At 46.1% G+C, this 24,900-nt stretch overlaps 1 protein-coding gene across 4 annotated transcripts in view; it reads right to left on the bottom strand.

Moving 5' to 3' along the window:
- TRAPPC9 (trafficking protein particle complex subunit 9) overlaps nt 1-24,900 on the bottom strand; it is a 388,615-nt gene that overhangs the window by 345,548 nt on the left and 18,167 nt on the right. For 3 of the 4 annotated variants that reach the window (XM_070802397.1, XM_070802396.1, XM_070802399.1), the window contains exons 3-6: nt 24,547-24,692; nt 21,620-21,748; nt 12,597-12,623; nt 915-1,036 (exon numbers count right to left, since the gene is read on the bottom strand). In XM_070802397.1, the coding sequence (XP_070658498.1) occupies nt 915-1,036; nt 12,597-12,623; nt 21,620-21,748; nt 24,547-24,692 (424 nt within the window). The remainder of the gene's footprint in view (nt 1-914; nt 1,037-12,596; nt 12,624-21,619; nt 21,749-24,546; nt 24,693-24,900) is intronic. The other variant, XM_070802398.1, reaches the window with a different exon arrangement.

Raw genomic sequence — 24,900 nt, 5'->3', positions numbered from 1 at the left:
ACATATACTATGCATAGGTATAGGCATTTATTTCTCATATACGTGTATATGCACACGTATATTTCACAGGCATAAAGGTCATGAAAGGGATATGTGCTGTGCTCAGTCACTTCAGTCGTGTCTGACTCTGGCAACCCCATGGACTATAACCCGTCAGGCTGCTCTGTCCATCCGGTTCTCTAGGGAAGAATACTGGAGTGGGTTGCCATTTCCTTCTCCAGGGGATCTTCCCGACCCAGGGATCAGACCTGAGTCTCTTCTGTCTCCTGCATTGGCAGGTGGGTTCCTTACCACTAGCGCCACCTGGAGGGCGCCAGTTGTTAACAGTTGCTACTTTAGGGAATAAGGGGAGGGAAGCAGGGGACATTCACTTCTCACTCGCTATCACTCTTCTGTACAACCCCAGGCCCTTTTCCAGTATTTCAGTTAAATGTATTTAAAATTTAAACTTTTCTTCAGTCCAAAGTAAAGAAAAAAATGGTGTATCTGCAAGATGGATTGCTATACAGCTGATTAAAAACCATGTCACAGAAAATTCGATAATGTAGAAACACACATAATATGCCAAATGAAAAATGTACGTCTCTACACAGTAAATACAGAATCTCACCATTTTTATGATACAGATAATATACACTGGCAAAAAAGGACAAAAAATAGATACTGAGATGTTATCTTGAGTAGTGGGGCTATGGTAGCCTCTTTCCCCCCTTTTCTCAGACACTAAATTAAATATACAGCATTTTCAATCAACAAAACCCATTCTCAGGCATATGGTATTATGCACCCGGGAACGACGCAGGAGTACTTACAGAGACCACTAACTGGAAGACCCCGTGGCAGCACTGCCCGTGCACACCAGGGACCCTGCCTAAAGCAGCGCGGCTACATAAAGGGCCTGCGGGAGGCTTCACCTTGCTGTAGTAGGAGATGGCCTCCTTGTACTTCTCAATGATGTCCTCGGGGCTCAGGCAGTTCTTCGCCCGTCCAATCTCCATGCTGGTGTCTGCGTTGATGCCGTTGGTAGTGAGCGCACCTGCACACCGAGGGGAAGACAAGAAATAACCTTTCGCTCCTTCCGTCCTGTTGCTTTATTACTTTAAAAGACGGGCACAGATAAGATAAAGCTTGAAAAGTCCTGACTGAAATTTAAATAATGACACCGTTTTTAAAAGTCTTCACCGCTTACACCTTCCCTTTAATAGTCTAAATAGTCAAAGCATTGTATTCCATGGTAATTAACTCAGAATAAAGCCTTCCTCCCTGTTGAAACTTTTTATTAAAGAACATGAAATGCTTTATATAAAAGTAACACATCTACAATAGCTAGCTCAGTTGTCTACGGCAATGCAGTCAGCGTGCACCGTCTCCGAGCACTAAAGCTCTTAATGCTATGAGAGGCCACACTGCGCCCTCAAACGGAGATAAACTAGGTGAAAATGTTCCCTGAGCTGAGCACCGAAAAGAAAACATAACTTGCAAATACTGACATCCTTTCCGAGGCTGTCCTTTTCTATTTCTGGCCGAGCCCTGTCAATAAGCAGAACCACCTAATTCCCTAGCCATCACACACACAGGGGGAAGAGTTCTGGGGACATTTCCATTTATAGAATGTAACCAACGACCCAGAGAACTCTGACAAAAAAAGAAAGGTGAAATACTCTTTGATTTCAGAGAACATGCAAAAATTATTCTCCTAAGCCTCAGAGCAGGAAAAGCTGGCTTCTCCTAAGCCCCTTGTTTATTTCACGGACAGCGAGCATCCTGTCTCCCTCGTGTTTCTGCTGGGGGCCTCAGGCACACGCTTGCTGTCGATCTCGGAGCTCACAGGGCAAAGGCGTGCGCCTCACACGGCCCGCACCCCTCACGCAAGCTCATCTCCTCGCCTTGCTGTCTAAACCGGGCCCCGTTTCTCACCAGCTCATCTGGTATTCTGGTATTCTGTAAGCTGCCTCTGATGCTTTTGGGAACAAGACGGAAGAGTAAGCGATAGAAGGACAGGTGAAAGATGGGCAGACGGAGAGAGAGATTCCAGGAAAAGAATAACAAAGAACATTCCCTATACAGAGGTCCCTTCAACCGGGGGAGAAAGAAACACAAGGGACAGGAGGAGGCAGGTGGCCTCAGATTTCGTGTTTCTACAGATTTTGTGAAAATCCCAGCAAGAGATGAGAGGGCAGAACTATAAATAATAAGAGGGCATGCACACATGAAAAAATACCTAAAATCTGTACTTTCTAAAGAACAGATTCAAATCAGCAAGGCCCAATGACACGACCCTGGGCCTTGCAGAGTTGAGAAGTCCACCTCCAAAGCACGCAGCACCCTCGGAGCCCTGAGGGGCCACCGTGGGTGGTCATGATTCCGTCCAGTGAAACCTGTGTCATTCTGCACTTACGAGGAATCAGGACCTGTGTGGGGGTGTCCACGCGCGTCCTCTTTTACAAGCCACAGCAAGTCTACGAAGGGGGACTCCTAGTGAGCCCTGTTTCTGCAGGACAGGAAACGGTCCTGGAGAGGCCGAGCTCTGCAGACCACAGAGCCGTCTCCCCAGCGCAGGGCGTGGGCTCGGGCCTGCGCTTCTCGCTGCCGCGCTCAGCCTGCAGCGTGTGCTCCTCACGGTCACAGCACACTGCGTTCTGGTGTGGAGTAATACTTCATAGGTGACAGGTCGTCGTCTTTATCTCATCAGCTCTAACCATTTGTCTTTACATTGTCAAATTTGACCCTTTTCCCTTGAAGAAAGGAAGGGGATGAGTGGGGGTCCGCACGAGGTGGGTCTTCATTCCTCCTATGGAAACTCACCTCATCAAGAAGCTCCCAACAAGGGAGAAGGAGCAAACGGTCCCCCTATCCTTTAAAAAAAAGGGGGGGAACCACTGATAATGAGGGTTCCCTTAATGATTTAGGGGCTTCCCTGGTAGCTCAGCTGGTAAAGAATCTGCCTGCAATGCAGAAGACCCCGGTTCAATTCCTGGGTCAGGAAAATCCCCTGGAGAAGGGATAGGCTACCCACTCCAGTACTCTTGGGCTTCCCTGGTGGCTCAGCTGGTAAAGAATCTGCCTGCAAGGCAGGAGACCCCAGTTTGATCCCTGGGTTGGGAAGATCCCCTGGAGAAGAGATAGGCTACCCACTCCAGTATTCTTGCCTGGAGAATCCCATGGACTACATAGTCCATGAAGTTGCAAAGAGTCAGACACGACTGAGAGACTTTTACTTCAACTTTAATGATTTACTGAACTCCAGGAGTGAGGCTGGGGGAAAAGGCATACGCAGCAACCAAAAAAATATAATCTGTAGGAACATAAAAAGAACACAGCTCACGGGAGAGCTTAGTGAGGCCGATGATTTAATTTCACTCAATAGAAGAATAACACCCTCTAAAAATACTGGTATCCAATGGGTTTGATCTTTCTTGACATCTATAAAGTTTTGACAGCCCACATGTAACATTATTGTGAACCTGTGAAACACAGAGTCTACAGACAGGAAAATCAGTGCCACAGGCAGGCTAAGACCCAGGCGACAGCAAAGGAAAGGAGAGGGCGCAGTTAAGAAGGATGGGAAAGTTGGGGGGGAATCATCACAAGGGCTCTCAAGTATCAACCCAACAACTGTTTAATCATTCAGTCAAGAGAGAGTCACTGTGTTCCTAGGACAGGCAAGAGCGTACAGGAGGCCCAAGGTGGAAACTCGACAGACAAAGAGAAGCAGGAACAGAGGGAATAAAGCAGAGCCTGGCGAAGCAGCAGAGAGAGAAAGGCAAAACCACAAAAACAACAAGGGCCTGGATCAGGCAGGTACCAGTGTGACGGCGATGCCACCAGCAGGCTGGCACGACGTGAGCTCACGTGCATCTGCTCCCTAATGAGGAGACAAGCCCTGCCACATGGGCACCACCGGCCCTGACCTGCTGGGGAACAGCAGGAAGACAGGGCAGCTGGAGAGTCTGATGTTAACCAGGACAAGTGTGGGATAAACTCCTCCGGTACCAGTGACCGGGGCAAAGACGGACTTGTCAGTACACAGCACTGGGACAGCCGCAAGGCCACTGGGGGAGACGCAGCCAGACCCACACCTCACACCAAACACAAGAACACACTCCAAACTGGGGGAGATGCAGCCAGACCCACACCTCACGCCAAACACAAGAGCACACTCCAAACTGGGGGAGATACAGCCAGACCCACACCTCACACCAAACACAAGAACACACTCCAAATGCTCTAGGATCTAAATCACAACAGAAGAGCATAAAAGAAGCTCAAAAACCTTGGGTAAGTTCATCTAAAACCTGAATTAAGGAAAGGCCCTCTAAGGATGCTTCCAGGGGATTGTCCCAGCCTAGGCATCTTCCCAACCCAGGGATCTTTCCAACCCAGGGATGGAACCCAGGTCTTTCACATGGCAGGCGGATTATCTACTGTCTGAGCTACCAGGAAAGCCCAAGAATACTGGAGTGGGTAGTCTACCCCTTCTCCAGGGGATCTTCCCGACCCAGGAACCAAACCACGGTCTCCTGCATTGTAGGCAGATTCTTTACCAGCTGAGCTACCAGGGAAGCCCAAATATGATTCAAATCCAAAGGCAATTTTAAAAATTAATAAACTCAATTACTTAAAAACACAGGGAAAATACTATAAACAAAGCCAAAACAGAAGCAACCAAAGAGAAAAGTATTTTCAACATATATCACCAAGGGCTAATATCCCTAATATATAAACAGGCCATAAAAATTGACAGAAAAAAAAAATCTAAAAATCCAGAAGAACAAAATGAGCAAAAGATATGAGCAGATGATTCATTTAAAAAAAACATAGAAATAGCCCTTAAACATTAAAAATAAATTCAAATTCACTAATAGTAAGAGATACAATTTCTCAACTGTCTAATTGGCAAAAACGCAGACGCCTAACACCAGGCTCTGCAAGTGAGCTTGTGCTGAAAGGCATTCTCACGCACAGCCCCTGAGAAGGCAAACGGTGTGACCCTGACGGAGAAGAGTTTGGCAAAACTGAACAGAAGGCATACATACTTACCTTTTGATCCAGTGATGCCCTATGCAGGAATTTACGCAAAGACACAACTCCAACAACACAAAAACACACACGTACAAGCTTACTCACTAGTGTCCTCTGTAATTTACAGAGTATGGAAACAACCAAAATGTCCACATTAGAAGGCTGGGTAAATAAAACACAGTAAAACAGATAAGAACATGTAGAGAAAAGGAACGCGGCTTCCCGGGTGGCCCCCACGGTAAGGAATCTGCCTGCAGTGCAGGAGACCCAGGTTCAACCCCTGGGTCAGGAAGATCCCCTGGAGGGAAGCAGGATGATGTCCGCAAGCTGATACGGACTGATTTCCAGTCCGTAAAAAGATGGTAAAAACAGACACAGTAAAATAAAATTTAAAAATAAAACCAAAAAAAGCCAAGTGTAAAAGGTATATGTAATATGCTACCTTTTTCACAGGGCAACCTAGGAATCTACTTACAGGGTAACAGTAGAGACGCAGCAGAGACTCGTGGACCCAGGCTGGGGGAGGGGAGGGCGCGTCTCACTGAGAGCACCACGGACGCCTGTAGGCTACCATAGGTAAAAGAGATAACCAGTGGGGGCTTTCAGTATGACTCAGGGAACCCAAACTGGGGCTCTCTAACGCCTAGAGGGGCAGGAAGGGTGGGAGGTGGGAGGAGCTCCAGGAGGGAGGGACGTGTGTATGCCCGTGGCCATCTCATGTTAGTCTATGGCAGAGGCCAACAGTACTGTGAAGCGATCATCCTTCAATTAAAAATAAATGAATTTCAAAATAAATGAAAACTCTTTATTATAAAGAGAAACAAACACCTAGTGAAAAGTAACTACTTAAAAACGAGTAGGAAATCGCCTGGCAACCCAGTGGCGAGGATTTAGTGACTCGCTGGTACTCTCAGGGCAGGGGCCTGGGTTCAATCTCTGGTTGGGGAACCAAGATCCCACAAGCCATGCAGTGTGGCTAAAAGTAAAATTAAATTAAAAAAATAAAAACAAGAGTATATTTAAGTTTTCATAAACTGAAAACACATCAAGTTTCTAGGGAAATCTGTACAAAATATTAAAATACATTCATCTTCAAAAATTCTAATTGAACAATGAAAACCCAAGAAACAAAGGGAAAGTCATATTTGATAGCCAACTTCAAAAGCATGGAGAGCAAGGCCTAGAAATAATGAGAGGAAAATCTTTACCCAGGAGATGGTGGAATTCTGTGCATAAGACAGGATAAACTCAGTGCACACTGCACCACACACAGTGATAATTTTCTTAAATACAATTCTAAAGTTAGAACATAGTTGAAAAGCTATAAAAATATTCTGAAAAACAGATAAAAACATGTATATATATGGAGGAAGCCTGCCCCCATGTCAGATATAAAAGCAAACTTATTCTTGTTCACTCATGAGCACTAATTACTTTATCCAAGGCAGAATATTTTAATTAAAACAAATAATCAATAGTATACTTCTCTTGTAAAATCTAGTTAATAAATTTACTCTGCTATGTAACCATAATGTGTCTAAGATAGACTTAAAATTAGTGACAGTATCTTTCTATGGCTTGTGGAACTCTTCTCAAAAGTCCAGGCTTTTGAAACAGATCTGAGCAGTGTCTCTACATTCCGATTCTCCTTGGGAAAGAAACAGCAGATGCCGTTGTCAGAATTCCACCATTACCATGGTTCACGAGCACCACGCTCTAACTCATCTGCTGGACAACGGCGCCATCCAGACACATCGTGACCAAACAAAATGCAACACGAGGGAGGCAGGGACCCTATTCTGGGAAATTTATAATCTACGTCAACACTGAGGTTTTATTAACTGGTTAGCAAAATAAAATCAAATACTTTCTTCAAGTGTTCTATAGCTACGACTCTACTTCTAGTGTAATGACCAGAAAAGACTTAAGTAGGACTTTATTAGGTCAATTAGCAACAATTATCACGGGAGGGTAGTACAAAAATTAACTGATAGCAATGCTTCCACCTACATTAGACCTAAAATAAAACTACACCAAGCTCTGCAAGGTAAATGAAGAGATGAGGTGCCTAATGAGGAAAAAAAATTAATAAGAACTCAAAGAAGTAAAGACCTTAATTAACTAGTCCTATAGAAAGTAACCAGAGAAGGCAATGGCACCCCACTCCAGTACTCTTGCCTGGAAAATCCCATGGACGGAGGAGCCTGGTGGGCTGCCGTCCGTGGGGTCGCTAAGAGTCGGATACGACTGAGCGACTTCACTTTCACTTTTCACTGTCATGCATTGGAGAAGGAAATGGCAACCCACTCCAGTGTTCTTGCCTGGAGAATCCCAGGGACAGGGGGGCCTGATGGGCTGCCGTCTATGGGGTCGCACAGAGTCGGACACGACTGAAGCAACTTAGCAGCAGCAGCAGCATAGAAAGTAACAGAGGACGGTGGCCAAGAGAACAGGCTCCGGAGACAAACATGTGGGTCTGGGCTCCCGCAGCCCCGCTCACCAGCTGTGACCCTGCTGCATCAACGCACTTCCCTGCACCTCAGGCTCCTCATCTACAGACGGGGTAACAACAGTGCCTCTCTCCTAGATCCGCTGTAAGAATTAAACTGCTTTAAATATAAAGTTCACATAAAATAGCTCAGATCTTAGATATGACACTGAGAGCACAAGCAACAAAGAAAATTTAGATAAAGTGGACTGCATCAAAATTTAAAACTTCTATGCTTCAAAGGACACCATCAAGAAAATGGAAGAGCAACACACAGAACAGGAGAAAATTTTTGCAAACCATCTGATAAGGAACTTGCATCTACCACATAAAAGGAAGTCTTACAACTCAATAATAAAAAGACAAATAACCCAACCAAAAATAAAGGATCTGGGACTTCCCTGGTGGCCCAGTGGCTAAGACTCCCTGTTCTTAATGCAGGGGGCCCAGTTCATTCCCTGGCCAGAGCTAGATCCCACACGCTGCAACAAGGAGCCTCATGCCACAACTAAGACCCTGAGCAGCCAAATAAAGAAACAAACAAATGTTTTAGAAAAAAAAATAAAGGCTCTGAAAAGACATTTTTCAAGCAAAATGTACAAATGGCCAAAGAGCACAATGAAAAGATGTTTGGTACCATTAGCTGTAAAGGGAATCAAATCAAAACTACAAGGATGGAGAAAATTATAATTCAAAAAGATGCATGCCCTGCGATGTTCACTGCAGCACGGTTTACAATAGCCAGGACATGGAAGCAACCTAAGTGCCCATCAATGGAGAAATGGATAAAGAAGACTGTGGTACACATACAGTAGAGTATCACTCAGCCATAAAAAAGACCAGACCGCCTGCAGCGACACTGATGGACCTGGGCATTCCCACACTGAGTGAGTGAGGCACGAGAGAGACGAATAAAGGGCACTGCTCACATACAGCAGAGGAGGCGTGGCACCCACTCCAGTGCTCTCGCCTGGGAAACCCCACGGACGGAGGAGCCTGGTAGGCTGCAGTCCATGGGGTCGCACAGAGTCGGACACGACTGAGCGACTTCACTTTCACTTTTCACTTTCACGCATTGGAGAAGGAAATGGCGACCCTCTCCAGTGTCCTTGCCTGGAGAATCCCAGGGACGCGGGAGCCTGGTGGGCTGCCGTCTATGGGGTCGCACAGAGTCGGACATGACTGAAGCGACTTAGCAGCAGCAGCAGCAGCTTAGATACAGAACCTAAAAAAGGGTGCAAATGAACTTGTTCCCAAAACAGAAGTAGAATAAAACAGATAACTAATACAGACCTACTGTACAGCACAGAGAACTGCACTCCATAACGGCCTATTATGGGAAAAGAATCTAAAAAAACAGTGGACTTTATGTAGTATATGTATAACTGATTCACTCCGCTGTATACCTGAAACTAACACAGCATGGCAAATCAACTATACTCCATATATATATACATCTAATATGGCAAACTAATGATATTTTAACCATTACTAAATGTACACAAATATTTACAAATACAAATGAAAATCACATTTACATTTTAAACAAGCCAAAAAAAAAAAAAAAGTACAAGGAGAATCCACTTAACACTAATAAGAATAGCTATAATCAGAAAGATAACAACACCCAGACTTGGAACTCCAAGAGCCCCGGGGACGGTTGCACGAAGCTGGCCAGGAGAGAGGACCGGACTTGGGTTTGTCCCACTCCACTCGCAGCCTCCTTGTCGCCTGGGTTTAGGTGGCTCCCACCAAGAAGGGTGGCAAGAAGAAGGCTCCGTCCACCATCAACAAGGTGATGACCAGAAAATACACTATCAACCTTCACAAGAGCTTCCACAGAGGGGCTTTCGAGAAGCGTGCCCCTTGGGTATTCAAAGGAATCCTGCAATTTGTCATGGAGGAGGTGGGAGCTCCAGGCGTGTGCACTGACACCAGAACCAACAAAGCTGCTGGGCCAAAGATCAAGGAACGCCTCATGCTGTGTGAGGTTGTCAGAAGACATACGAAGACTCACCACACGAGCTCTGTATGCTGGCTACCTACGTATCTGTCACCATCCTCAAAAGGCTACAGATGATTACTGTGGATGAAAACTAACCAGTAATTGTCAAATAAAGTTATAGAACTGAAAAAAAAAAAGAGGAAAGATAATAACAAGCATTGATGAGGATAGAGAAACTGAAACTCTCACACACAGCTGCTAAGATTGTTAACTAACACAACCACCTTGGAAAACAATCTGGCAGTTTCTCAAATAGTTAAACATTTAGCTACCCCATGACCCAGTACTTCTACTTCCCAGGCACGTACGAGAACTGCAAACATGTCCACGTAAAAAATTATACACGAATGTTCATAGCACCATTACTCCTTAACAGCCAAAAAGGAGAAACAACCCAAAAGTCTATCCGTAAGGTGAAATGTCATTCAGCAAAATCAAAACACGAAGTACTGACTCGTGCTACAACATGGACATTGCAGACGTTATGCCAAGCTAAGGACGTTAGTCACAAAAGACTACAGTTGTAGGATTCCATTTACACGAAATGTCTGCTGCTGCTACTGCTGCTAAGTCGCTTCAGTCGTGTCCGACTCTGTGCAACCCCACAGATGGCAGCCCACCAGGCTCCCCCGTCCCTGGGATTCTCCAGGCAAGAACACTGGAGTGGGTTGCCACGTCCTTCTCCAATGCATGAAAGTGAAAAGTGAAAGCGAAGTCGCTCAGTTGTGTCTGACTCTTCGAGACCCCATGGACTGCAGCCCACCAGGCTCCTCTGTCCATGGGATTTCCCAGGCAAGAGTACTGGAGTGGGGTACCATTGCCTTCTCTGAAGTGTCTAGAACAGGCAAATCCAGAGAGAAGAGCTGCTGCGTGGGGCACAGGAGGTCAGGGAAAGTGGGGGGTGACTGGGGTGATGAAAAGTTCCAAGACTGAGTGTGACACACCACTCGGGCATACAGTGGAGCCTCTGTATGTTTTAATGGGTGAACTGTAGGAAAACTGTTAAGAGTAAAAAAGCCCCTTGGACCAGTACTCTGACATTGTAAGTGCAAACTGCTCACTTTTATTACAGGAGGAAGAAACTCCTGTCAACATGAAAATGGGAAAAGCAAATTTGAGTTAACTGAATTGGACAGAAAATCATTTCACTGGAAACAGGGGCTGAACGTTCACAAAACACTCAGAAATGACAAGAAATAACAGTGTGACCCCACGAAGCATTCTGCTTCAAATGCCCATCAAGGGCTCGGAAGCTGAGGGGTGAGAAATGGCTGGAGGAGACGCCTGGTTTGCTCGTGTTGGTGCGCCCCACCAAACAAGCACCGGAGCCAGTAACCAGGGGCTGTCAAACTGCTCCTTCCAGCCCGTGAAATGTCTGTGCGGAAAGAGGGCAGCAAAAACCCTGAGACAGTTTGCTTCAAATAACTCACCCATTGAAAGCTCAAAAATTAAAAGACAGTGATTCACTTTCAGGCTGGGTTTTCTATGGAGCCAAACAAGAGAACACCAGCCGAAGAGAGGCAGAGTCAGGGCAAGGCTCCCCACCAGCAGGCTTCCCACCCACACGTGTGCCAGGGTTTAGCGGGCAGAAGAGATGAGCCTAACGTCTGAGACAGGAGATGCTGGCGAGTGAAGAGAGGGCACAGCCAGCCCTGGACAAAGGCCCCGCAAGCAGAGGCTAGAAGGTTCCTGGTGAACTGGAGTGGCCTGGAGCGTGAGGGGGTGGCAGTTGCTGCAGAATCTCAATCTCTCCTCGCTCTTTCTGGGGAGGAGAGGCCCAGGCTGCGTCCTTCTTGCCTGGAACCAAGACAGAGGGCGCCCTGGGGACACCAGACCCCGGCTCTGCAGCCAGCCTCAAGCTCTCCCACGGGACCCTGACATGTGCCTGAACAACAGCGCCCACAGAAACACCCCCACTTCACTCTCAGCACTCAAGACTGAGTTTCAACCTGATACCACCTTATCTTGAAAAGTTGCAGAAGTAAAACACATGACATTGTTCCTTTAATCTCAACGTGTGACTGATTTTTCTGACATCACTAAGCTCTTTCTACCTAGTAAAGCATCCGGTTCTCCCACAAGTGACTTCCTGTCACGCAAAACTAGCCGGTGTGGCCTCGATAACTTCTACTGGTCAAACACCAACACATCTAACACTGATTTCATTGTTCATCGATTTCAGCCAGGAGGTGCAGGAGTGTCCTTCAGCTACAGAGCCCAACCTCAGCTGCTTTCTCATCAGCACCTCGGGTCTCCTGAAAACACCACAAAGCATTTGCTTCCCTTCCTACACATAGGAAGGGAAACACTTCCACAAACTCCATCAGGGAACATCAGCCTAGAGGAAGAATGCAACACAAATGTTAAAACAAAGATCAACAAACCTGAAGCACTTTCATCTCAGAAGCAAGATACGCAATGAGATGAGGGAAGGTGTGCTGGCCACAAAGCACGTGTAAGCATGACCCCCTGATTTCTAGCCTTCAAAGGATGGGAGGGTTTTCTTTCTTTTTTTTTTTTTTTAATGACTCTTTGTTCATCGTTTCCAATTAAGCCAGAAAATAATAGATCTCATTTTGAAATAATTATGCACTGCAATAAAAGAGACTTTTGCTATATTAATTAAAGAAGACATTAAGAGAGGAAAGAAAAACCCACCTCTGCAAAAAAAAAAAATGCACAATGTCTTTCCCTGTTAATACACACACAAAATGCAACAGAGAGTTCAAATTCACACTGAGAGGAGCGTAAGCCACAGAATCAGAGCAGAATCACGACTTCAAAATTAACTGGACAGGCATGCTCAGGGCATTCAGAGGATTTTAAAGGCACACTGCAAATCATTCACTTAACCATGCTGGAGGAAGGGCTTCCCTCCCGGACAGACAACATCAATCAATAGGGTGCCCCATCAAACAAGGAACAAACAGCAATCACATTTGTAACTGTACTGATTTAAAGTTACTTAAATCAGCACGTTCCAAAGATCACAATCCAGAAACTGAAACCATTCATTCACACCACCACGAAACAAGCACTTTAAAAAAAATTACCGAGAGACTAAGCACATAGATCATGTACCTGGGTCAATGAGGACTTCCTGGGCCCCTGGAAGAAAGAACAGATTATGACCTTTTATCTGAAAAACAAAGCCACTTTTAAAGATAACTACTAAATCACATTTCATAATTCACATGCCCTCGAAAAATCTGAGACACTTGTGTCTGATCAGAAAAACAATTCTGAGTAACAGTATGTTACAATTCAATGCCTTTATGCTTTAGAAGGAAAAAAGGAACGCTACTGGTTCTCATACCCTGCACAAACTGTAACGTGCCTCCCTGTCTGCCTCCCGCCCCGCTTTCTAACCGCACGCTCCCCGACTCTTCTGAAACAAGCATGACAATTTATTCCCTCAAATCGGCCAAATGACAGATGTGAAAGTGAACTACCAATTTATTTGTGTAAATAAATGCCCACACCTTGGTCTGGAAGAGAAAGGTATCAGATGGCTACATGGAACTTATTTCTCCTTTGCTGAAATCACACACACACACACACACACTCACACACACACTGAATTACTGGACACTTCACAAGTTGAGGATTTCCAATTTCTAGAAGGCAGCTCTGTAGTTAGTCTACAACACGAAACTGTTAACTTCATTAATTATCAAGAAGGCTTTGAAAGCCTTGATCATCTGCTGAATCATCCAAATATCAGTGAGACCCAGTTAGCCTTCTCCATAGAACGCAATTTCTCACGATGGCGAATCACACCCTAAGAGGCACTGGATCCAAGAATTCTGCCCATCATCAGCTCTGACAGTTTTTAAACACATTAACAAGATTCACAAAGCTGTGTCCCAATAACATAGTTGTACTGAAATAGCACATGTATTCAACTGTCCACACAGAGAACGGCTCCCAGGACACTACTTAATAGCCACTTTGTGTATTGCAATCTTTATTTTTAAATGCAGACTAAAAATCACTGCAATCCAGAAGCCACCATTATAATAAGAAACAGGTGCTTTCTATCGTTGACACTGACTATACACCAAACACAACACTTGACCGCCAACACATGTGACTGTCAGGGCAGCCCTACAAGGCAGGTGGGGATGAGAAAGCCTTCGGGGCAGACGGACTGACGGACGGACGGGGAGCCAGGGGAGCTGCTCCATCGCAGCCCCCAACAAGTGCCACCAGGTCTGCACCGAGAGGGTACTGGCTGCGGGGAACCTCGGGGAGTTTGGGATTTCAACATGGTGCTAAAAATGTCCTGTTCAGTGAAAACTCTGATCAAATATAGTACCCTGTGCCACATCCTTTAAATAGGAGACCTTTTTTTTTTTGATGCCTCAGAGTCATTATCACAATCATCAATTACTCAACCCCTCAGGGCGTCCAGGGATGAAGGGGGTCCCATGCTAACTGCACTGAGACTGCAGAGCTTTTCAGGCTGTTTTATGAAGTTTGTAAAAATCTTTTTATTTCATGACTCACCCAGGCGGTCAACCACCACTTCTTACTGGTGTGAATGTACCACCTGAAATGACCCTTTTCTGTCTTTTAAGCTAATTCATCTAATCCAATCTTTTCAAACAAGAAGCTCAAGCACAAAAAAATGGACTGCTTTCTACCAGCTGGACTTTAACTGGACTCCCTGGAAGCTCTTTCCTTTCATTAAGCCCACTTCTAGGTACATGACAGTCTTCTGATTGGTGGGCTCTGCTAACTGATTATCTGGGCTACTCAGAAGCTTCTCATCTTATGTCCATGTGTGAGGGGGTGTGGAGATAATAATTGGCACTGTCTGAAGAAATCACAATGAGAAACAGGACATCGTCCAGCCAGAGCTCCAGGGGTACCTCAGTGTGCTCAGGAATTATATTATCAGCATCATCCACCCCCAATGGACAGGTTTCACATTAACCAAACTCGAACAGACCTGCTGCTTAGACCACGAAAAATGAGGGTCACGGTGCATGGACCTGGCTGAGACGCAGCTGTGAACGCCCGTGTAACTCTCCCTTTCCCACTGTTTCCAGGCTGGCCGATGGACAGGCGCATGTACAGATCCACGGACGGGCTGAACGCTGAGAGCCTGGAGCCAGACTGCCGGGGTTTGAGTCCCAGCTCTGCCGCTTACCAGCTCTGTGACCTTGGTCAAATCACTTACCCTGGCTCTCTGTGCCTCAATCCCCACATCTGTAAAATTGGGATCATAATCCACCCCACCCCACGTGTTTGTTGTGAGGATTAAAGAATTAAAGTAGCGTCTGTAAAATGCTTAGAAAAGCAGGTAGCGCACGTCAGGTGCTCAACAAGCGGTGCCTGTGAAGCGTGCCGCGCGTGCGTGCTGAGCTGGATCCAACTGTTTCGTGACCCCATGGGCTTCGCCCTCCACACTCCCGACCTCTGATCCACGGCCAGCCCTCCTCACACAAACGGGCCGAGGAGTGGGCTCGGGGAGTTTGGGAGACAAGGGGGACACGGGAAACCTTCCTTTGCCCAGGTGCTGGCCACGCTCGGGAAGCGCCCAGGATGCTCAGCTCCATGACGTGACGGCCCTGAGCACGGCGGGGCCAGGTCCCCTCACGAGCGCCCGCTGTGACCCGAAGCGGCCTCTCCAGCCCCAGGACACACTATTAAGACACCCGTTTCCCCGAAGCCCTGAAGTGCACGGAGAATGAGGCCTTATCAGTAACTAAGAGGACATTTCCTCCACCCCCTACACTTTCGCCCCATCTCTCAGTTGGCTGGTGGAGAAAACAGGAGTGTAATTACTGGGTCCACCGGAGCCCCAGCATGAATTAATTAGCCAAAAATGGCGCGGCTTAATGTTCAGGGTGACTGTACAGCGGCCTCATTCTGATGCTGCTGCTAAAGTATGAGTACAGGAACTACTGACCTTCTTCAAATATTTTACCCATTTCTTAATTGGATCTTTCATCATAAAACTAGCTTTCCCTGTTTTAATTCCTTCGTAATTGCTAAAGACTGTAAAATGATGGCTTCATACAACAAGAGCTAAGGGTTTGTGCTCTTTTGAGAGAACCACCATGCTAAACACTTCACATAACTTCTAACTCTCACCATTCTACAAAGCAGGCAGGAGCATCTCTATTTTACACACAAGGGGGAAACTCAGAAAGAACTGACTCAAGTTGGCATGGCTAAAGGGGTAGCATGTGAATTCAACCCAAGTCAAAAAACTACCCTCCCTCCTACACCAACCAAATCACCTCCCACTGATAAACACACAGCAGCAGGTTCAATACTCGGGGAGCTCAACACATTTTTCTGCTTTAAGGTGCTCCCAGGGACCACTTGTTTTATAAAGTCGTGGCTCACTGGTTTCTAATATTGGAAGAAAAGTCCAATTTTGCCATTGTTTGCACAGCAAGCCTGAAATTTTCACACCGAGATGACAGAATAAAAATAATGTATAAATAACTAGAATAATTCTTCCAGGTAACCAGACATAGTGGACAATGTGCTATCCTGAAGCACTAAACAAAGTCAGATTAAAGGACTGTCACTTAAATCTTCCAGACAGGAAAGTGAAGACTTTTTAAAGGTGCAGCAGCGCCACCTATGGCCCGAAAGGCTTTCTGCACAATAAAGGATTAATTAAAGGTTTTCAAAAATAGGAGACGCAGAGCCTATAACTAAAAGCTTAGATACTAAGAGCACACACTGAACTCTGCTTCAGGGGAGGGACTGGAATTCAGTATTGAATCTAAAATTGTTAACATTCCTGAACATAAACAAAAGACACAGGCTCGTGGAAACTGATCTTTGAAGAAGAAGGAATCCAGTCCGGCCTCTTCACCTTACAGGCGGGGAGACTGAGACCCAGGCCCGCCCTTCCAGCGGTCAGCTGTAAAGCTCTGCGAATCCTCGCGTCCCGTGCTGGCTGAGACCCAGGCCCGCCCTTCCAGCAGTCAGCTGTAAAGCTCTGCGCGTCCTCGCGTCCCGTGCTGGCTGTACCAGCTCGGTACTCATGAAAGGCAGGTCTGCATGCTTCCACAAGCTGGCAATCTAAGTGTCTGGCAAAACACTTCCCAAAGAGTAGCAGCAGTATAGTGAAAGTCACTCAGTTACGTCTGACTCTTTGCGACTCCATGGACTACAACCCAGCAGAATCCTCTGCCCATGGAATTCTCCAGACAAGAAGACTGGAGTGGGTTACCATTCCCGTCTCCAGGAGATCTTCCTGACTCAAGGATTGAACCTGGATCTCCTGCATTGCAGGCAGATTGTTTACCATCCAAGCCACTCCCAAGGAGTGGCTACAAATCATACAATTTTGTTGAAATAAATCAAACATTTATTTATATATTAAAACACTATGAGCTCTACTTTTATTCTCTCTATAAAAGAAAAATGACAGATGTCAAATCAACATTTTGATTACTTAAAACCTATTAAGCGTACAGGAAAAAAATCAAAATTTTAACTACCAAAGAATTAAGCTTATTCTCTGAAAGTAATCAATAATGATTTTTCTAAGGGTCAATGCCTGAGGTCAAATTCCTAGCAATTAAGAGATTCTAGTGAGCGACTTCCCCACTCCAGTACTCTTGCCTGGAAAATCCCATGGACGGAGGAGCCTGGTGGGCTGCAGTCCATGGAGTCGCTAAGAGTCAGACACGACTGAGCGACTTCACTTTCACTTTTCACTTTCGTGCATTGGAGAAGGAAATGGCACCCACTCAGTGTCCTTGCCTGGAGAATCCCAGGGACAGGGAGCCTGGTGGCTGCCGTCTATGTGGTCACACAGAGTCGGACGCGACTGAAGCACCTTAGCAGCAGCAGTGGATGATCACACAGCAATGTGGATTATGAGGTGTAAAAAATGTATGTTCTGCACAAATAATCTTCAAGTTCTTCAGCTTTAGACAATTTAGCTAGTCCCTAGCTAAAGGAAGGCACTCATTTCATCAAAACTTCCTACTGCACTAAAAAAAGAAGTAACTGAATCCTTGTCACTTTAAGTCACATTCATATAAAGTATATACACAGTGAATATTCATCAGTAATGCAGTTGATCCTTCTAAATGATGTGTCATTGTGACAGCAAGTTTTTACTGAACATCTCTTGGGTGCTTAGTACAAGGTGTCTGACTCAGTCAGACAGGGTAAATAACATTCTTCAAATTTCACAAATGAGGAAATATACTTAAGCCATAAAAAAAAAAAAAAACCATCTTGCATATTCATCATAAGGAGAGAAAACAATAAAAATTTAACTTTCCCTCAACACTCAGTGGTTTAATCCTTTCTTCCATACTACAGACTACATAAAACCAATTCAGTCTTTACAACTTTTCCTTTCAACAAGCCTCACTAGCTGGAATCAAGATTGCTGGAAGAAATATCAATAATGTCAGATATGCAGATGACACCACCCTTATGGAAGAAAGTGAAGAGGAACTAAAAAGCCTCTTGATGAAAGTGAAAGAGGAGAGTGAAAAAGTTGGCTTAAAGCTCAACATTCAGAAAACGAAGATCATGGCATCCGGTCCCATCACTTCATGGGAAATAGATGGGGAAACAGTGGAAACAGTGTCAGACTTTATTTTTGGGGGCTCCAAAATCACAGCAGATGGTGACTGCAGCCATGAAATTAAAAGACGCTTACTCCTTGGAAGGAAAGTTATGACCAACCTAGACAGCATATTCAAAAGCAGAGACATTACTTTGCCAACAAAGGTTTGTCTAGGCAAGGCTATGGCTTTTCCTGTGGTCATATATGGATGTGAGAGTTGGACTGTGAAGAAGGCTGAGCACCGCAGAATTAATGCTTTTGAACTGTGGTGTTGGAGAAGACTCTTGAGAGTCCCTTGGACTGCAAGGAGATCCAACCAGTCCATTCTGAAGGAGATCAGCCTGGGATTTCTTTGGAAGGAATGATGCTAAAGCTGAAACTCCAGTACTTTGGCCACTTCACGCAAAGAGTTGACTCATTGGAAAAGACTCTGATGCTGGGAGGGATTGGGGGCAGGAGGAGAAGGGGACGACAGAGGATGAGATAGCTGGATGGCATCACTGACTCGATGGACGTGAGTCTGAGTGAACTCCGGGAGGTGGTGATGGACAGGGAGGCCTGGTGTGCTGCGATTCATGGGGTCGCAAAGAGTTGGACCTGACTGACTGAACTGAACTGAACAGAACTTTTCCTTTCAACAAGCCTCACTAAGGAAAAACGAATGGTAGGTCTGCATGTTCAAAAGCCCACTTCTCTTTTGCACTGTATTCACTTTCAATGTTTACTTTTTCATGCTTACAGAGTTAAAAATTCCTAACTTTTTAGGTCATTAGCTGAGAATAAGACATTTGCGAAAATACACAATTTTAATCTATGCTGCTCCATCTCGTGTTCTCACAGGTCTCTCTTCTTTGAAGCCTCATCAGGCTGAGATCACTAAAGCCAGTCATTTATGAACACACTGCAGTTTGGGAAGCCAGTCAATGGGAGGCGGATTAGAGGAGCAACTGAGGACGCACACTGTGGTCGCCCAGCCTGGTTCCAGCCGTGAGTCTGCCCCTGAGAGCGGTGTGATTCGGACCAAGTGACCAAATCTGCTTAAACCTCAGTCCCTCGCCTGCAAAAAGGAGTTACTGATAACTACCTTCAAATACCTGCTATGGGGTAAAACCTCAGGAAGCAGTTAGCACAGCCTGGCTGGGGGGAGGTGCCAAATGATTCCTGGCTGTTTTGGTGATGATGCTTGCTGTTAGTAATTTAAGCTAGTCCAAAAAGGAGGAATATTTATAAGTCAATAAGCATTTCCTTTTGGACTGATTGTACAATGTCCTATTGATTTTTTAATAAAGCAAGTTATGTCCATTAATTATAGGCTTAAAGCAAGTTTTGTCCATTAATTATAGGCTTAAAGGGACAAGTCTCCAGAAAAACAATGAGTGGCCTCTAAACTCTGAATACAAGAAAGTGAAGTTTTGTCAAAAAAAAAAAAGGCAACAGAAGGAGAATTAAAGTGAAAAGAGGGACTACAGAATGCATTTTGAAACTAAACTCAATTTTAAGGGGGGAAAAAATCCCTTTTCTCAGGTGAAATCTTGAAAAGTACATAAAGCGAATCTGAGATGTCTAGAATCTTTTAACTTTATTCATGGATTCATATCACCAAGTCTTAAAACTACTTGACAATCAACAATAATACTCCTGATATATAACAGCCCAACATTCATCCAGGACTGGCTCGGACTGGGAGGTCCTTTGCACGTGTCTCGTGTCTCGTTCAGACTCACAAGGACCCGCTGAGGGAGATACAACTATCATCTCCCCCATCTCACAGGCAGGGAAACTGAGGCACAGAGATTAAACTGGCTCCAGGTCACATCGGCATTAAATGACATCTGTATTTTCGCTGCTTTGCTGGTGAAGAAGGAACCTGAGACAGAATTCAAGGAAGAATGTTAAACAATCACACTGTCTCATCTTCATCTCAAAGAGTAGATCCGTAAACTCCCGGTGTAAGATGGGGCTACAAACTGAGTAATCTTGAAATCTGTAACCAAGATGAAGCAGCATGGACATGCATGCTCATGATATCAAATCCGTGCACAGCTCTGGGCCCTTTACTACCTGAAAGGCGGTGAGACCATCTCCTGTCTAAACAAGGGCAGTGTGGCTTTTCTGCTCTCATCCGAGCCTCACTGGGTGATCTCCTCGGACTGCCTCCAACAATAAAAAGTTCTCAAGTGCTGCACACCACGCAGGGCTAAATAAAGACTTTTCTCTACTGCAGACAGAGCACTTTTCAGGTTTAAAACATTTTTTTTACCTTTATTCAGCAGTAAGAGAGACTGAAACATTACCCTAAAAGGTCTCTGGAATCTCACTAGTCACGCAAGTGGCACAGTCGTACCACATTTTCTCTTTAAATCTCAGGGAAAGAATAAAACAAAAGGCGTCCCCAGAGAGACAGCAGACTCTCCACAGAGAAGAGAAGACAGCTGTCCCCTGGGTTGGAGATTTAAGCACTGGGCCACTGGTTGAAATGCCGAAATCTTGTCACAGAGGCAGCAGTTATAACAACACGGGAAAAATGACCAGAGGCGTCTCCGGTCAGAACCGGAACACAGGCAAGTGGGGAGCAGAGGCCTTCTAGACCTCAGATTTCATCACTTCACCTGCTTTACCCTCCTCTCTAGTAACTGAGACCCCACTAGACCCATTAAGAACGGTCTGGTGAAGGACGATAAAACATCTTGGAGAGCCATCAGAGCTTTATCTAAGCATTTTGACACAGAATTCAGACCAAGTGGCTACACAGACTGACTCATAAAGGTGGTCTCCGCAGTCTTTGCTGGTGTCGGGGAAAATGGTAAAACTGAGGGGAAAAAGAAATGTAAGACATTTCCCTTCCAATACTCATCAGCTGTCATGGGGTTTCTCTTTGGGGGTTAAAAAAAAATTTTATAAAAATTTCACGGATCAAAAAACGCCTAGTAGCTTTATGTATAGCCTTGACCTCTGCATTCTGTTACTATCTTCGTGACCTGTGAGGTAGCACAACTACATCCTCAATGTTTATTGCAAATTCATTCACTAGGACTCAGAAGAGTCAAGTTCACAGAACAAGCGTCTGGGGGTCTGCTCCTCCAAAGACGATTTTTTACTCTCTCTAGATGCTAACAAAACATCAGCAAATCAAACTTCACTGATTAAGAGAACTCCATCAACCAGGAAAAAAAAAAAAAACAGCCCCTGGTCCCTCAGTTGGCTGTTAAAATTGATATCGAGGACTCCCTTCACCAAATAGCCAGAAACTATGACAAGGACCCAGACACAGAACTTCAAAGTCGGTCTACCATGAAATTTCATGCGGCTGCTCCAGAAATCAACCCATCATCGCAATCCATTAATATCATTCAGTAAGACTCAATAAGATCAATACATATTTTAACAGGATCAGAAGACAAGGTCTCATGTGCAGGATTTCTGACTCAACAGATTCTACTCTTTATTCAAACAGCAGGCAGGCTTCACTCAGAGGGGACCGGAGTGGATTGCTCCTGCTTAAGGACGGTGACAGGGCCCAGCACAGGGCAGGAGCGGAGCTCACCTGGACGATGTCTGTTGGCCGCTTCTGCAGGAAGGGCGCTCCCCGGGAACCTGCGAGCTCCAGCTTTACCGCCAGTTCCACCAGGGTAGTGATAGATGACAGAGGCCGAACACAACCCTTCCAGGGCAGCTGGGCATTAAACAAAGGGTTTGGTTAATAAAGTTAGCAGCCCATCGTTAGCTAAAAATTACCCTAAGAATGATGTGAGCAATTTGATGATGTGGAAAATGCCAGTTTCCCCAAAACATAGGTCAAACCTACAGATGACTGGTTTTGTTACAAACAGGACCAGGGCCCCTATCACGTCTGGCGTCGAGGCTGGCAGCACAGAAAGTTCTCGTGAAGCTCAAGGTCTCACTGAGGGGCTGAACACAAGCCAAACAGGCGTTCATTCATTCCTTTAACCAGCAGTCCGGCTCACACTGTGTGGCAAGCGCTGTGCTGGAGGACGACACTGCAGATGGAAGGAGCAGGAAGTGCCCCGCGCCAAAAGGATCCTTGAAACCGTACCAGTGGACCGTACCGCAGGAGCAGAAGAACACCTCTCCGCATCCCTGACCCTGACAGCACCGACCCATCTGCAGCAAACACCTGCAGGCATCTCCTCCTCGGAGGCAGCCGGGGCCGCTGTGACGTGCCCACCTTCCACCGCTGGAGGTCACACCCCAACAACCTGGGCTGGGCCACTCGCCCCACAAGTCCTGTGCAGTGAGCGTCTTTATCCAGGAGCTTGGAGGTTCTCAAACTTTTTGGTCTCAGAACTCCTGGATGCTTTTTTTCTGCAGGTTACATCTACAGATAATTACCGTGTTTGAAAATAAAACTAGAAAAAGATTTAAATATTTATGTGTTCAAACCTTTTAGAAAAGAATAAGCCCGTTACATGCTAAATTTCAATGAACAATAACTATGTTTCAAAACAAAACTGCATGCTGGAAGGGTGACACTGTTTTGCATTTTTTACAAATTCTTTAATGTCTGACTGGAGACAAGTGTGCTGGATTCTCACACCTGCTTCTGTGGTCGATCTGCTGTGACGTCACACGTCCTGGGGTCCCTGGGAGACCCCCCTGTGTGTTTCTGAGGGACCCAGAATGAAAAAGGCCACAGTGGCGGTCCCCCTACTCACGCCGCCTTCACGGAACCCAACCGGCCGTCCTCACCAGGTGGGTCGGGGGCCCAGTGGCATTCTCCGGGGGCAAGTGCCTAAGCTGCAGCCCTACTCCACCAGCCCGGAACAACTCGTTACAGACCTCTCCTTCAAGGAGACAGGAAGACTCCCATTCGCCATCCCTCCTGCTTAGTCCTCTACCAGTCTCTCATTTTTCCCCATCTCTTCCTTCTCTTTCCCTATCTCCTTTAAGAAGCCAAATTACAAAATTCAAGTCCATTTTAAAATTTACATTTGGTGTGTTCTATCCCTGTGTTAGTTGCTCAGTCATCCAACTCTGTGCGACCCTATATGGACTGTAGCCCTCCAGGCTCCTCCGCCCATGGGATTCTCCAGGCAAGAATACTGGAGTGGGTTGCCATTCCCTTCTCCACGTGTGTCCTATGGGACGCCCCTAATCTTCTATTGAAGAACTTCACAGCTTCCCTCTGACTTGTGTTTACTGTAAGTGGCTGACGGGCCCTCTGAACTGCTGGCCTCTTCCAGGAAAAAGCCCTGTATCAGTCCTCACTGGCACTGTACTCATTTAACAAGCATTTGCGGAACACCTACAACACGCTAGCTGATGGACACACACAGACCACGCCTCCCACTCCCGCCTGCAGGAGACAGTCCCTGAAGGACAAAAACATGCTAACAGGTAGCCCCAGCATGGAAAGTAAACTCCATGCAGACGGGATTCTGTACAAGACCCACTGCACCCACTGCGTGGAGGGGTCAGAAGAGGCTGTCCTTTGAAGCAGCTTTTTAAGTTTTTTTAGTTGAGATACAATTCCCCCAGTCAAAAGTGTACGATTCAGCCGTTCTGTGCGTTCACTGCTGTGCAACGCTTGCCCTGTCTAATCCCAGAATCTTTCCATCTCCTGCAGAGAAAGCCCACTCCCATCGGCAGACCCTCCCCATCCCCATCTCCCGCCTCCCCCGCCTCCCCCGCTCCTGGCCCAGGCAACCAGTCATCTGCTCTCTGCCTCTAGGTCTGCCTGTGCAGACATTCCAGGTCATCAGAGTCATACACTGTGCAGCCTTTTGTGTATGGCTCCCTTTACTCGACATGATGGTATCAGGGTTCGTCCGTGTTGTGGTGGTACACTATCTCAGTTTATGTCTGAACGGTGTTCCACTATATCCAAGCACCGCATTTTGTTCATCTATTCATCAGCTGACAGATGAGGTTTTGAAGAATGAGTGTAAGAGATGACTAACGTGGGGAGTGGCATTCTAAGCGGAGGGCAAGATGTGCTTTAAAAAACTGTCGTTTAGTCACTCAGTCGTGTCTGACTCTTTGCGACCCCATGGACTATAGCCCACCAGGCCCCTCTGTCCGTGGGGTTCTCCAGGCAAGAATACTGGAGTGGGTTGCCACTTCCTTCTCCAGGGGATCTTCCCGCCCCCGGGATAGAACCCATGTCTCCTGCAACTCCTACACTGGCAGGAGGACTCTTTACCACTGAGCCACCAAGGAAGTTTTAAAGAATAAATAAATAAAAAGTAAAAAAAACAGCAACAAGCAAGTTCAGTGCATCTTAGGGAGAGTTTCCATCCTGGATCCAGCAGGACGGAAATGCAGCCGCGCGTGGGAAAGGGCGAGTGGAAAGGTGAGGCGGTCACCCCGAAGATTCCCCACTGCAGTCAGCTCAGTGGACAGCTTCCCCGCCCTCACCCTATGTTTTTAGAGCCATTTTTCCAAGGTTTTCTCTTTTCCCAAATATCAGTTGCTACCATGGTGTATGTGATCATCTTCACCAGGTCCTCTTACCTCCAAGCCACAGGAAGTCATTCACCGAGCGGAGCAGCTCCACCGACATGTGGTAATGAACCAGGGAGTCCTGCAGCATCCCGGCCTGCAGGCACAAGTCCCCCACGTGCTTCCGCATGCGGCCCTGACACCGCTTCTTGTAATGTCTGAAAGGTGAGGTGAACGGAAATGTATCACTGCCAACGCCCGGATTCGGCCCCCAAAGCACGCTGGCTAGGCACTATTCAACTCTCTCACTAAAAAAAGCGCTAAGAAGGCAACTTTAGGCTCTACGGTTGAAAGCCAGCCACCATCATTGTCAGTAATATAAGCCAAGTTATTTTCTAAGTGCAAGAGAGTTCATGTATTTCCTGT

Source organism: Bos indicus, chromosome 14 (genome assembly GCF_029378745.1).
Source record: "Bos indicus isolate NIAB-ARS_2022 breed Sahiwal x Tharparkar chromosome 14, NIAB-ARS_B.indTharparkar_mat_pri_1.0, whole genome shotgun sequence".
Classification (NCBI taxonomy): Eukaryota; Metazoa; Chordata; class Mammalia; order Artiodactyla; family Bovidae; genus Bos; species Bos indicus.
This window is presented reverse-complemented; position numbering and strand designations above follow the sequence as displayed.